The 17,017-nt window shown below is 25.9% G+C and overlaps 1 protein-coding gene and 1 long non-coding RNA gene across 3 annotated transcripts in view; both read left to right on the plus strand.

Moving 5' to 3' along the window:
* Positions 1 to 11,438: 11,438 nt before the first annotated feature.
* Positions 11,439 to 17,017, plus strand: part of LOC114122715 (protein unc-13 homolog 4B) — a 33,887-nt gene continuing 28,308 nt past the window's right edge. The window contains exon 1 of the mRNA XM_027985460.2: positions 11,439 to 11,939. Coding sequence (XP_027841261.1) covers positions 11,773 to 11,939 — 167 coding nt within the window. The 5' untranslated portion in view covers positions 11,439 to 11,772. The remainder of the gene's footprint in view (positions 11,940 to 17,017) is intronic.
* On the plus strand, positions 12,570 to 16,228 carry LOC126549878 (uncharacterized). Of its 2 annotated transcripts, none has more exons than XR_007603879.1 (4): positions 12,570 to 12,841; positions 13,085 to 13,257; positions 15,133 to 15,292; positions 15,853 to 16,228. It is a non-coding gene; the product is annotated as an uncharacterized LOC126549878 (long non-coding RNA). The 2 variants fall into 2 exon arrangements; XR_007603880.1 differs by having other exon boundaries at positions 15,883 to 16,228.

The raw sequence follows: 17,017 nt of genomic DNA on the forward strand, positions 1-17,017 counted from the left end.
AGTTGCTCAAATCCATCACAGAATAAATATAATTTTATTTATATGCTTATACAATAATAATTAATAATTAACGTCTTTCTATTATAACATTTAATTCAATATAGGTACCTACATTATTATTTAATAAACTTCTATCAATATCAATATGTATATGAGTATATAATATAATTCAATATTATATTTGTATCTGTATATTATATTATATATTGTGTACATTAATATGTGATTTATTGGTAGTTATATTAATTAATTTATGAATAATCAGGTCAACCGCAGGCGTGGTTCTAGGATTACATTTTCGTATGGGCAACATTAGATTTATAATTAAGTTTTAACTGCGAATAATATTTCTAAATTCCCCATTCTCATAACATTTTTAAAATAAGTGATACCACAAATTTTGATATGGCCGTATGGGCAGCTGCCCACCCTGGTTCTATGCTAGAACCGCCACTGGTCAACCGTTCATAAAATATTTTACGCTCAAGTCAATCAGCCAAGTGGTCGATGGACAATATCATAATATTATTATGTATGATGTAACTAGTATTTAATCTAAATATATTATTATTATTATACTAATCAGCAGCAGCAGTAGTAGCAGCTACATAATCATAATTATTTAATGTAGTTCATAATGTGTATAGATACAAAAAGTACAATTGTTAAGTCTTGTTAATCAGTGCCGGGAATGGCAGGAACTACGGTGGAATTATATAATATATTATTATTATGTTTGTGTGTCCTGGATGGACGCTTGTTTTATTGTGTTATATGTGCGGGCTTCATTTAAAGTATGACTCATCCCGCGCGTTTTACCAGCAACAAAACAGACAACACTAGGCACGACCATCCGTTTTAATGGTTACCTATCTAACGTCCGTTTTGATAATGCGTGTAAATAATTGTATTATAGCTGTACTTTTTCCCACCATATTATGATAATTTTATACCCAGTTAAATAATTATTATATACAGAGTGATTCACTTAGCATGCTCATGATCATTTCCATTTTTTCATTTAATAATGAATTTATTCAAATTCTGATTTTTTGGAATGTTTTAGTATAAGTAGGTACTTTAAAATATATTTTTAAATTCTTGAAATTTCTTGTACTACTATTAACAAGTTTGGTATACTGATATGGTAGTATAAACTGATTAATCTATGTAATAGGTGCTTATAGGTGTAAAAATAAAATTGTAATAATTACAATTTACAACTATGTACCTACTCCTTTATAATGTTAATAGAACCATTTCAAATTGGGCATGGATTATATCCAGCCAATAGATGTATTTGAACCTCGTCTGCTTATTCTTTTTCTTTTCATATAGTCATCAAATTTTTCACATTGCAGTTACATAAAATTAAAATTTAAACCATGATGGACATTAGTAATGCTGTATTAAACAAACGACATGTTTAGTATGTTTTTTTTTAATGATTAGTGATGCGAATACTCTACTATAACCTAGGTACTAAAATTCACTTACTCAATTTGAATTTTTTATATAAACATTTAAAAATACTATTTATTAAAAATATCATACTATCAGGGCCAGATTTATGGGGGGGGCGTGAGGGGGTGTTACACTCCCCCCTACTTGAGATACCTGGTAATTTTAGTCGGCAAATTTGTTATTTTGACATACTGATCGGCAAGTCGGCAATTATGATTTTGTTATGTCGTATGATTATATTTGAATATTAAATAAAATACTTATATTTAAAAATTACTGTCTGCCTGCTGACAAGCAACTTAGACGTATAATATTATAATATATTATATTATACGTCTACGGTCAGCAACATAACTAAAGATGTAATATTTTCTAAATATGGCGACACTGCCGACACTATTATTTAAACACCATCTATAAAAGCTGTGCGGGTTTCATTGGAAATAATAATTGAAACTTAACAAGAAATAATTGATTTGAAAAATGTGTAAAAAAAAATCCGAAGTCAAGCACTAGAACTTGTAAAAAAACTTCTTTCATTTGACTCTGTTGTTTCCTTATCATTCATGAAAAATATTATGTACAAGATCAAAATATTATAACTGAAAAACTTGAAGGTATTGAATTGAACGTAATTGATGGTTTAATGTTAATTGATTATTCAATAGCTAGCTTAACCGAAATGAATAAAGATGATATTATATCAATGAATAATTTAGTAAGCAGTGCAATTACATTTTCTGAACAGTTAGATATTGACCCAATATCAGATTTAATATAAGATTTGTACCAAAAAAAAAAAACAATTGATCAAAATCAATTAAATTTTTTTTTAAATACACAGTATTCAATTGATTTACTTACTTTTTATCGAGTTGAATTTAAAAAAGTTCTGAATACTTTATTAATGGGTTTGAATGAACATCTAAAAAAATGTTTAGTGATATTTGAACCTATTTACCTATGATTACTTTATTTAAAATGCGATGGAAACAAATTTGTTCAACAGAAGATATATTATACAAAAAAGGTAATTAAACTATTACCTCCGGGATGTTAAGATTTTAAAATGAATGATTATGACAGAGTTAGGTTAAAAGTCGCTACACTAGCGTATGTTGACTTACACACGCGTAATATAGCAAATTATGAGTTAAGTATATTTCACTCTATTATTTTTTAAATTAAAGTAAATTGGTTAATAACGTTTATACCATTAGCGTACAATTGAAAGCAAGGCTTGAAAATGTTATAATAACGTTATATTTGATAAAAAACGATTGAAATTTGTAAACGTAATTATAACGGAAAACGATAAGCATAAATAATTGAATAACACAAAACAAAACTTAACGTTTAACAAAATATATAGTAATGTAGTATATCATTAAACAAAACATAACGCAAAACATTTATATATTATAGTATACTATTAAAAAAAATAATTAATTTAAAATAATTTTAAAATTTAATCTGTAGGTATTAATAGAATAATTGTATTGCCAATAGCTAATAATAATACGCTCTGTTACTTTGAAACAGGTACGTAAATGCATTTAAAATTTAAATTCTGAAAAAAAAACGCAAAAGCTCTATAACGTTTTAACTCTAAATAACGATAAACGCAAAAGTTAGGAATAAAGTTTTAATTCTGAATAACGATAAATTCAAAATTTGTGTTACGTCTTTATTCAAAATAACGTAAAACGAATTTTTTTCAAATTCAAGCCTTGATTGAAAGTTAAGATTATTATTCAGGCCTTTTTGGAGGGTTTTATTGAAATATGAAACAAGTTATGATATTTTTAAAATCTACAAAATGATAACAATTATAAAATGCCAACTTGCTTCAAAATTAAAATATTAATAATACTTTCCAATATTCCCCGATAATAATTTTATCTTTAAGTATTACAATTTATAAATTTACTCCAGTTTAAAAGTAACACAAGTAATTAAATAGATTATAGATTATTCTGATTATTCCGAACGCAAAATTTGCCATGTTACTTGTGTGTAAGACAGTTGAGAGAGACTACACATACGGATTTTTTTTTAGAATGTAGTCGACAAATTCATGTATCTTGTATCTATACACCCCCCCCCCCATCGTCGATATTTGCTAGCGCCTGCCCTGCATATTATACCTATAGCTAGTACAAGTAAACTGTATAAGATATTATTGATGATATATTAATATCTATAAACTATGTAATATAAATATTAAAACAAACTAATTTTTGACGATTTTTGAATATTTAATAACATCTATATTATATATTTTTAATTTCATATTCTTGCAAATATGCACATAAAGATCTTTTTTCATTCATGTAATCAATTATTAGAAATGAGTAATTTAGTGATTACATCAATAGACAATAGTTGATGTAATGATGTAGTATAGAACAATATCTTCAAAACTTTTTTATTGTTTTTGGTTCGTACTATCATACTATTGAAACTTTGGGAAAATCTGATTGTTGGGTTCTGGGAATATTCAATTGTTTAAAATAAACACCAGTTGGGTCCATGGTGATATTTTGTCTTGATGTTTTCTTAATATACCAACTTAAGTTCAACGGTGTGGGTACACGGAAAAGTCGCCAGATAACATATTGTAACTTACTAATAGTCAGTAGACCGGCCGCGGCGTCAGGTACATCGCACGTATCAAGACTAGAAGTGTGCGTTTAATAAAATATAAAATAAAATAATTACCTATAATCATACCACAATTAGTTTTGAAAGTGTCCATGTAAAATTAAATGCTAGTTTTGGTACAGCTTACTCCAACATTTTTGTGTTATTAGGAAATTTACTTACAATTCAGAATGAAATTTATATTTCCCTTTGGAGCAGCCGATTAAAAAAACAACAGAAAAAGAACAATTTTTAATAGAAAAGATGGTTTGTTTTAACAGTAAAGAACTGACGCAATTAACTTTTGTGAAAGATGTGTCTTTTACATTTCTTCCCAAATTCAAACTATAGGTACTCACGAAAAAAAATTTAAGATTTAATCGTTAATTTAATTATAATTGTATACACTAATAAGAAAAAAAATGCTAATTGAATAATTATTTTAATATTGTAATAATCGTTATATCATTTGTATCAGACTGTTACCTTTGTGTAACCAAAAACTAATTTTTTTAGAAAACTTTCTAGCTAACCTCCATATGGTGTCTTCTGGGTAAAGTGAATTGGCTGGCTCAAATTCGCTCAATTAATGTACTCGATAAAATATATGGGGACTCAAATCATGTACTCGATAAAACGTGTCTCAATTCATGATATTTATGAAATTTGGGACCAAACTCGAGGTTGTCTGAAACTTTATGAGTTGTTGGTTTTTGGTCTAGAATGTAAAGAAAAATAAAATTTTAGTCGTCCAAGAAAAAGAAAAAATAATTTAAAAACATGGTGCTGTGAAAATGTAAAAAAAAAGTAACATTGGGCGGCTTGGGACAGCTATGTGAAGTTAATATGTTGGACGCGTTAGGCTAAATATTAGAATTAAGTAACCAAATTTAACATGGATGCATTTATTGTTTAGGCAAAAAGTACACGGAGGTAACTAGAAAAATATATTTTTCAAAATTATTTTTTCCATTTAGTATCCCTTTCAGCTGGATACATAATATATACATACGGTCTACGGAGCAATTTTTCGAATCGCTAATTATTAAGGATTTTGCGTTTGGCACGAGTTAACGATTTTAAATAAATAATAAATATTAATTAAAAACGTTCAGAAAATAAAAAAACATGTATATTTTATATTTAATTATTTTTATAATAAATACATTTATACATACAAATGGGGAATTAACATTTTAAAAATCATATGCAAAGATCGTGAATTGCGCATGTTTGATTTGGTCGTGATTGAATGTTAAAGTAAAATCGTGTATTTTCAATACAAATATTTACAAGGAATGCTCGTTATTAAATTTCGTATACATATACCTAATTGTATTATAAACATGATGGCACGTTATTTTAAAAACCGCACTAGTCCAGTTATGCGTTTGAATCGCTCCGATTTTTCATTGTGTGATTGGCTTTTATTGTTAAGCCTATGAAATCTAAAAATAAATAAAATGATTGGAAACTGCATATTATTATAATTAAAAAGATTTTAAAATCGAAATCTACATAAATACTTAAAATAATATATTAATATGCATGAGTAGGGTACATACAGGACTAACGAAAATACCTAGGAAATAATTAATTAGTTAAATAATTTATTTACAGCGTGGATCATTGTAGCTCTAAACTTTTTACTTTTTCAGCGATAGAAACTCTAATGTACCTACCAATTGTAATAGTAGTATACAGTTTATAATATTTTCTTTAAATAATAATAATAATAATAAAAAACTCGAATGTACATTATTTATATATGCTGTATTTTAATGTTAAGTACTGTTTCCCGCCTCATTACCACCGCTTTAAATTATTTTAAGTCGCACCACAGGAATAACCACGAAATCTGTTCTCTTATAACCTTCGGCCTTCTACATCTACGTAGTATCGTTCAGTGACCGCGTCCGATGTATGGATAGCTGTATGAGCTTAGGTACGCCCCACAAAATGCTAAATATTATTATTACAATTATTTATAAGACCCGCTCGCACTCTATATGCGCTTCAACTGCTTAACCTAAGTGCTTATCCACAAGGCGTGACGTCTATAATGGCGAATGTGTTGTGCGTATACTATGTGTGTACGACGGAGTTGGATTTTAATATGCCGGAAAATATGGCGTAAATATAAGTACTCGTTCAAAACGTACTATATGGCAAACCAGGTGGAACAAAGAAAAATATCTATCTTTTCATTCACGGTCCGTCTGTCCGTCTATAATGTTTATATACTTATGGAGTTCTATTTTGATTGCTCAATGCCCAAGGTCCCTTTTTATGTAGTTATGCGATATAAGTCGTAATATAATCGACAAAAATATAATGTTTCATCTCTGATTTCATGCATACTTTGGTATCTATTCTTAGACAGGGTTAGGTTATGGGTGTTTGTAAAGTTTACACTTAGGCAAAAAATAATTCAACACAATAACTCTGGGTTTACACAACATATATTATAGGAATATTATAGGTATATATTTGTAAAATAAATTGATATTTTCTATTTTAGCAGTTGGTAATTAAATATTGGAGTATGATTTTACTGTTAAATATTTTATGAAAACAAATTCACGACAACATTCTATACACATAAAAATAACTGAATCTGTTTGAAATGTAGAAATTCAAGCTTAAATAAGAAAATTTAATTCAGAAAAAAACTTTGTGAAGGAAACTCTACTTAAAATATTAAGAATATCAGGTGTATAGATAGAGCTTGAAGCGATTGCTTATTTTACGATTTTGGTAGTATATTTACATCAAATTGTTATTGTATTAATATAAAAACAATAAAATTTTCGTTGTTAAAATTGTAATAAATTTGTAATCAAAATTTGTCGACAATAGGAGATTAAAATTACAAATTTTAAATTAGGTACAATGAAAAGTCAACTGCAAAATTACTTGGTACAGTATAAATTATACTAATTAGTAGTTAGCTTATAATTTTCAAGTAAGAGTTTTTAAGTTTGTTAGTGTTGATAATATAGATTATAGTATTTATAGATATCCGATATCCAATTATAACATTAAAAAAACATTATATAATTAAAAGGTTAACAAACGTTAATATAACTGAGTTAGTGATACTTAGTAGAGAATGAACCATGGTAAATATTGAATGCGTTGTAAATTGTAATATTACAAATTTTAATAAAAATGTATAGATATTACTTTTACAACATATTTATAGGTATATATATAGTCGTATAAGTTTTATCGTATGTGTATGTGGTGCGTACGAACATTAAATATAATAATTATATTATCAGAGTTTATGGATTTTAACGATTTTTTACAATTAAAATAATAGTACGAAAACCTTAGATCTTTAAAAGTTACCTTATATTATTTCTAAATTATTTTCATAAACGATCATCCACTATCCACATTATAGTATTTATAGGCTTAAAGAGTCTAATGCAATGTATTTCAAGTATCTACGACTTGAGACGAAAAGTTGTGCCTATAGCCTATGTAATATTATAATTTTTGAATCACTTAACTACTAAATAGTAACTCATGAGCAACTTTGTATTAAATTTTCAAGTATTTTAACTTCTCCAAACATTTTTTATCGGTATTTATATGTAAAAAAAAACTAAACAAAAAGGAATATTTCAAATATATTAACAAATAGCATTAAAATAAGTGAAATATTTTTAAAATTAAATCATGAAGGTAAAAAAAATGACAATCTAAATAACTGGTGAAATTTTCAAATATCTACGACTTATACTTTTTGAATAATAACAAATACTTAAAATCGTTTGAGGATAAATCGTTATAGTTATGCAATTTCGTAAAAATTTAAAATTTAAACGCTCATAAAATTTTTCCTATAATGACGCTTCAAATTTACTCTATACCTATTTAAAGGAAAACTTATGGAAAACTGAGTGTTGAATTTTTTAACCTTAGATATAAATTTTTATGAGTTTTCAACTACAAAATGACTTGTACATTTTCATGATTTTGACATATTTGGTAAAAAATTGAACTTTCGTTTATAAAAGAAATTGTGACTAACGATTTTTGATTTTTTTTTTTTTTTTTAATTGCAATAAGAATAACTTATGAGAATCCTTGTATTAAATTTTCAAGATTTTTTCAAAAATTTTTTATCGACAATTCTAAAAAAAATTCTTTTAAAAATTGAAAATTTCAGTTGTCTATAAATAGCTCAAAAAAGCCATAATATTTGAAAATTTGACCGTATATATATAACACTAAAATAAACATTTGGTGAAAATTTCAAGCATTTACAATGATTTGTTTTTACTACCTTATAAAAAAATCAATTTTGTCAAAAACTGCAGGTTTTGCGTAGCTTAGGTTTAACCTTCACTTTTTATTTGTTTTTATCGATTTTTTTGAAAACTGTCAAAAATTTTTAATTTTGATCTCTATAATGTATCAAACCACCAAGGATATTCACTTTTACATCGGAAATCACCTTTGAAGTTTGAAATTGAAGCATTATTTCGACAAGTAATGCTGTACACAGACACAAAAAAAAACACATATCATCGTAAAAATCAATACTTTCATAAACCTAACCTCCGTTCAGAATCTAAAATAAAATTAGTGGTATTACAAATGTTAAACTTACATGCCTACTGAAAAAAAACCCTGGATATAAAATAATGAAGACAATTTCTATGATTTTGGAAGGAGAAATAAACGTTAACAATAAACTACCTGAAGATTTTAATGCAAGTGATACTGCATGTATGAAGTACGCTCCTATAATAGTATTGCTGACATCGATTGAAGTTTTTCAATCTATAAAAATTGTACATATTAAGCAACTTCTGATCATCCAGTGCAATAAGGTAAAATATTAATTCAATTTTTATTAATGTGGGTTAATATTTTTATAGATTAAAAAACGTTTTACATCTTTTTTAATACCTAATTAATTAATACTTATTTTTTACACAACTTTAAACAAAATGTTTTCGATTCAATTTTAAGTGCATATTTTTTAGCATATTACAGAATTTTTTAAGCATATTTTGAGGATTTTTTGTGCATATAAATCCGATTCCTAGTTGTATCTTTTATAAAATGTGTTCAGCAATGAAAAGCTATGAATTATTTCAAACGAAATTCAAATTTCAAAACGATTTTTTTTATGAATGGTTATCCCTAGTAAAATTCCCTACTGAAATTTTCAAGACATAACACTTTAGGTTTATGTCTTAAAAAATATTATGAAACATCCACATGTACTTTTTAAATTAATACAGTTATTAATTACTATATATTATTATATAGGCATTAGGCAGTGTCACCGATGGATGGCTTTTTCCATCAAAAATTTCACTTGTATATTATTTATTATACCCTTTCATACTTACTGTTCTTTAAAGAATACATTATTGTTTAACTTTTACTGCTTTTAAGACATTTATTGGTCTATATCATGTGGAAAAAAAATGATATAATTCAATAATTGTAAATATTGTTGTAAATTATATAGATATGTAATATGTATACAATGTGTCCCGCGAGAGAAGTAACCGGGTGGCGTCATATGATCGTTCATTTTAAATTATGAACAAATCGTCTTTAAAAGGGGAGTTTTACTCTTATAATTTTTAATTATTGCCAAATTTAACTTTTTTTTCAACAAAACTGAACTTATTTTACATTTGATGTTTAAATACGGACAATTAATTTTGACGAACATACCTACAACACTAAATTAACTTATCATGCTATTAATACATCGCAACTAACTATAGTACCTATGAAAAAATGTCTACTAAATGTCTTAATTGACTATACATAAATTAATAATAAACGATTTTGAGAATCCTAAGTAAATCACCATTAATAGCATATTACATAGAATTAATGAAAGATACAAATCTTTTTAGGTAGGTATTCATTAGTGTTATACAGTAAAATAATAAAAAAAAAACTGAAGTAAATATGGTGTTATTTGGAATTATAAGTTCTATCGTTATATGTACTTCCCGAAATGTTAATTTTTCTTTTTTAATTTTTTTAATATAATAATAATTTGACCATTTCTGGTCTAGTTGTGTACTATGTCAGTTGATATCACAATAAAATAACTTCAAAATTAAAAAAAAAATACGGTTAAAAGTTAAAAAGTTTTGAAGATATACATCAGCTAACGGCAATATAGGTTCGATGCCGTTTAAAAAAGTTTAATTGCCCATAACTCAAAAAATGAATTACACCCTTCCTTTAAAAGGTTTTTTCATAACTTAAGGTATACTATATCATATAACACTGGCCGGTCACTTCCCATGTGACAAATGTATTTATCTATTGTGTATATTTTTTAAAAAGAGAATCACTAATTTGTTATTACTTATAATTATCTATATTTGATTATTATATAGTTTTTTCTTTCTTTATCTTATTTCATTCATTCTCATATTGTAATAAATTTGTAGGTATACCTACATATATTTTACATTTACTTATTAGGTAATAAATAATTGTACATTTTATAAAAATAAACTATCATCATTGATTATCCTGTATTAGTATAACGTTTATATAATATAATAGATAAACCTGCAATTCTCATAATAAATAAAATATTATTGTAAGTTGGTATTTTTGTAGGATCAATATAATATAATATTAATCGATGAATTTTAGTTTAAAAGAAATTCAATTTGGCTTTTTATTTATAGAATTTTTTTTTTTTTTTTTGAAAATGTATTATATTTTGAAACAACTGTGTATTGAAACGTGTATTCGTACAATAGACTATTATATTGCATCAATTCGTAGAATACGTAAACATAATAATATGTAAGTAGGAATTGTTGTTGAAATAACCTAAAGTAAATAGTGCAGGTGCATGTTATATTACTATGTATTGTATGATATACGTATTCAACGAGTATTGCAGTGGCTAATTACAAACATATATTATAATATTTAATATTATGTCAGCCGCATATTACCTTATTATTTATTGCTTATAATTAATAATTACAGTGCATAATTCAATAACTTTCTTACTACAACAACAAAATATAATGAAAATTATGTTTCTCCAGTGTTATACATAGTTACGTTACTGTAATAAAGCAAACGAGCCTGATTCTTTGACAAAGTATTATATAAATTATAATGATAACATTGATAACACAAATATATAATCCAACTTCAAGCTGTCGGAGCACGTGTTATATTTTATAAAAATGTATAATATCATACTGGACGTCTGGACAATCGAACCCCTCCGACACGGACGCACTCCAGTCAGGATCTACGCCTGACAGTGCAGTTGTTTGTCCGCTCGCAGTAGCGGTGATTGGGAATGGTGATATACCGCAGGGGCCGCGTATGTTGGCGTTGTGCGTTTGGGTTTCGATTGCTCTTGTGTCGTACACCGTCCGTCGTTCAACGCGTATCTGCAGACGCAGGTTTATCTTTATGATACGTCATGTAGTGCGTATTTTATAAAATATAATATTACATATAGGCGTATCGTGATTTTTGTCGTTTCGTTTGTTAAAACTATACCTAGTATCGATTAGTTCACACTAGGTACGTTTATGTATTATTTTATTAAATAATTATCGTTCATTACAACATAATTTCAATTGTTCGATTTGCGCAAAACATTATGTATACATAAAATATATTCATACAAAAATGGCTGAAGTTCTACGATTACCGGAAGACAAGCGTAACTGCAGAACGGTGCAAACCGCTAGGCAGAAAGCAATTAAATTTGGACGAACTTTGGTGGGAAAAAAGACCGTGATCAGCAAAGCCATTGTAGACAGTTGGCACAGAAGAAAAGGACGTAAAGTCAGACCGTAAGTTATTATCATTCCCTTTATTATATTTTGAGAATATTTTTAAAATATATATTTAGTATGATTTAAAAATTACTAATATGCCGGCAAGAAACCGACACTATGCCGAACGTGTTCGTGAAAAATAACAATTTTGACAATATTGCGCGTATTTTAATTTATAATAATATATTATATCGTGTTAATTAGTGCTGACTGGAAGAATAAAAAAGTATATTTTTTGCTGTTAAAATTATATGTAAATTGTCTATGCAGACAACGCGCGAGTTATTATTTTTTCATAATTTCTCAATAAGTATATGATTAATCATTCGATTTTTTAACAATATTTACGTATAAATAAATGTATTTACAGTTAATTTTATAAAAATATAATCATAGATGTGGAATAATTGTAATAATTTGATAAATATCAATAAGTTGGTATAGATTAATCATATATTTATATGTTGTAATAGTATGGTCATGACGATTGATGATTTTATGCACTTTAACTTCTATACAGTTGTATATTAAATATACTTAATAATTATATATTTATCATATTATGTATATATAATAATTTATTATTTAATATAATAGATCATGCTTAGCTATAACTATTTATACAAATACAAATTAAAGTGTAAACGGTAACCATTAGCAACGAAATTAAACATAAAACCATAAATCGATATGTTTTCTAAAATAATTTTACAATACACATGTATTTTATGATGATAAAATATGAGTTTCCTGTGTATGAAATTACAGCCACACCATAAAGGTTAAAAGGTACAATTTCAGTGTCCTTTACAGGAGGACACCCTCTGAAAATATGAAACAGGTTTTATAAGATGCCGTATTTTAACACAGCAACAGCTGAAATATTTTTGTTGTTAAACGGAAATATTCTACCGTAGGTAATACAATAGTATTTAATATTTAAAACGTTAAAAAAATTTAACTATATCGAAGCTGTTTCAATTTTAGTATTGTAACAATATATCACACATACTACTATAGGCTTTGAAAAATAAACTATACTTTGTTAAGAATTTTGCAAAAATCAATAATTATGCATATTTTCTTTTTATTTAGGTATACATATTACATTTTACTAACTGTATTTATATTTTAATAAAATATTGAATGTTATTATTAAGGTAATGAATTATCTGAATATTTCGTTCAATATTATATTATTATCAATGTGCGATCGGTTGTCACGGTAAAGCGCAAACGTGAATGAATTAAACATGAAATTAAAATTCGTTATCACGCACGTGCACCTGGGAATTAGTTGGCACATTGTTGGATCGGATTGATTATAATATAGGTATATTATTATATTACATTAAATACATAATTTATATTATGCTAAATATATAAATGCAGCTGCCGCGTGTAACTAAATTGAGACATTTTTGTTATTTATTTAAAAAAAAATGAATATATAAGTAGCGTATCTATATTCACTGATACACTACACTGTTACATTATAAATTATTACACGTTAAGGTTAACTTAATACTATTATACCTAGTAAAATACTTCTGTTAATTGAATCTCAATAATGTATATATATACTAATATACTTATATATTATAACTTAATATTAATTATGTTACTATTCGTTGGTAATCACAATATATAATTTAAGTAACATATTGTATGTACATTGTACACATAACACATAATAATATGTATCGATATTATATATTATTTATAAGTATTCATTTATAGATTACCAAATCATTGCGATAATTGTCAATTTTTTATTCAATTTTAAGGCAACAAAATTTTGGTAATATGTTTTTTGTACATTATGTCAAAACTTATGTAGATTATATTAAATTATATGATGAGTAGTGAACGCACATCAATAAATAAATACCTAACCATGATATTTTGAATTTTCTAACAGAAAATCTCAGGAAAACTGTTACTATTGTTTGCTAACCATTATATCCACGCCATCCACAACATAAATATATACATTTTACATTTTAAATAAGCAGATAATCATTTTTAGTTTTTGTTTTATTAACTTACATCAATGGACATCTTTTTCTTCATTGGTTTATTACGTATAAAAATTAAAATTTACATGTAGAATGTACTGAATGTAGATATAATAGTATATGACATCTATTAAATTAAGTACCTAAATATTTAACACATTACATAAAACAAATAATAAATATATAGTATCTACCTACGGCTATGAATTAAATATCTTTAAGCTATAACCTGTTTGGAATTATTAAACTTTATTTAATTATTATATATTACCTATAATATTATATGCAACCAGAAAAATTTTAAAAACGTATTCTATAGCTGCATTTGAATATATAATGCAAAAACCCAACATATAATAGGTATAGATATTAAAACATCGATTTTATATTAATTTGTAAATAGTACTCATACCTAATAATTTTTTATTTTGGATATTTATACAGTTACGGCTTTCTTAAAAAATAAAAAACAAGTTAATTTTTTTTGCTCTAAATAATTTTCTTTGATTCTTCAGTTTGATTCTTATTAGTGTCACTGGTTACTTGCTTTTCTTACGCCAACATAATAATACATAGATTATTAATTATTATAAATATGAATACATATTGTAAATCTTAATAATATTCGAGATTTTAATAGAACTACGAATGTGTTCGTTTTACTATAATGTGTGTTTTTATGTATTTTTTATGATAAGAAAAAATTCTTCAATCTTCAATTTTGAGGATGGAGATTTTTTACTGCAATATTGATACAAGTAGGTTGTAAGTATAATAATTCGTAATTATGAGAGCCATAAAGAAAAAATTACTCATTTATTAAATCTCGTATAAATATTTATTAATTTGAGGGTGCTAGTTCGGTATGCGCTCTACAGTCAAGTTTCTTGTTTGTTATACGCTCTACATTTGGTGATTTACCGTCTTATGTACAAAACCTCAGATTGTGAGATTCCTATATGCAGCCCATTCATCAGAATAAATTTCTAATTCTGCTTACCATTCACGTTTTAATATTGATAGATGTGTTTCTCGATCACGTCGATGAACATAAAAATAACGGCAGGGCCCTCACATACAATTTCGGACTCTTGTAATAAATGTTTATCCGGGCTCTTTATTAAATTTCCAAAAATACAATTTACCATCTATATAACAATTTTTGGAATAATATTTGTTTTTTAATATAGGTAATATCAATACAAATTCAATATTCATTGTTAAGACAGGACAATGTTATCAACATCTGTTGGGTCAGCTAGTAAATTATAAAAAAAATCAAGATTCATAAGCATTTCAGCATTCTATTTTTATTTTACAATATTATCTTAATTAAAAAAAGAAAAACAAGTATATTTTAATTTATATTTAATATTTTTTTAAGTTAAAATATAATTTGTAGGCTTTGAGCTCAGCGTAATCAATGAACCATTAATATCAAATTAAATAGCATTAATCAATGACTATAAATATTTATTTCACAAAATGTTATTTTACAATATTATTTATTATAAAATAAGTATTTCTACCAATTTGAGTACGGAAAACCTGAATATTTATATAATTCAAAATTCAAATACGTACTATACTACTATAGGTATGTTATTACTATGTTAGGTGGTTCCTTCCCCCCTTGAAAATTCCTAGTTATGCATCTAAAATCTATTCAATTATAAGTTACATTCGACATTTTAAAACTACTATATAATAGAGCGACTTCTCCGACATTTTTTACTCTTTATTTAATTACTAAAATATAAAAAGCATGGTACTTATTAATAGTTATTATGATCAGTCATTTAAGATCAAATTGATTAATTTTAGATTCCGAGTAAAGTAAAAAATGTGTAGTTTGTAAATAAAATATTATGTGTTGTTATTTTAAGTTATTATGTATTTTTTTTTATTAGAATTTAATGCTTACATGCGCCTTAACATAGGTATGCGTGTATAGAAGTAGCAACTCATTCGACACTAACGTGCTGCACTGTTGTGTATGACTATTTTATCAAGGGGAACAACAGAATTCTTAGATACATAAATAACTAGTTAGCAATTAACATTTATAACGTTGTGCGTTTTATTTGTTCAAGAAGATGAAGTATTAGTATGGGCACATTATGTATTGGTATGTTCGATGTCCTCTTATGTTATCTACGTACATTTTTACGAAAAGAATAATAGTGGTTGGCAATCGGCATAACGCATTGGTATTAGAATATTATATTATATAACTTTATTTTATTTTTAAAAATTGGTAATAAAATCGAATTTGACTATAAAAATCTTTTATTTCTTTTATTATCTTTTAACTTTTCCCGATATAATATGCATTTATAAGATATGAAGGCGTTAATTACAATTTTTGATTGATATATTCAATATTCATTCATGTTGTTTTTACCGATACATTTATTGTAAAAAGTTTAAAACTTACTTAGTAGTCAGTTTAAATATTTAAAATTTAATTTAAGTTTACGTATTCATAAGAAATATTCAAAATTAACGAAGTGCATTGTTAATAGTTATAATACTTAATTGCTAACAAACCGTAAGACGTTTATATATAATATAAATCATTTATTATACATAATGTATTAATGTATAATACTATAATGTATTAAATTTATTGCAGTATTTAATATTATATATACAACTAGATTTTTATCTTCTTTCTTGATTATAGTGTAGAAAGAAATGAAAATTACTGCATAGTAAAAACTTCCCAACACTATAGTCTAAATACACTACCTAATAAAAACAGAGAATAGTTGTAAAATTAAAAAAAAAAAGAATTGTTATTGTATTGTGTTTTTTTACATTAACTAGTATGCTATTTGACATAGTTACTCATACAGATTACAGGCGTATGCGTATAATGTGCATACACTATAGTGTTATGTGATTGTTTTCATTGTCTTCTATCGACCTTCAACTTTCAAGTACTAATTTCATTTTTACCGAATAGAAAAAAAAATTCTGAAATCTTTCGTAAAATCTACCAAAATTATGTTTCATCTAATTATAATCTAATTTTATGTTTATCGATACAATATTGTTTATTGTTATTTATTC

Source organism: Aphis gossypii, chromosome 2, assembly GCF_020184175.1.
Source record: "Aphis gossypii isolate Hap1 chromosome 2, ASM2018417v2, whole genome shotgun sequence".
Lineage (NCBI taxonomy): Eukaryota > Metazoa > Arthropoda > Insecta > Hemiptera > Aphididae > Aphis > Aphis gossypii.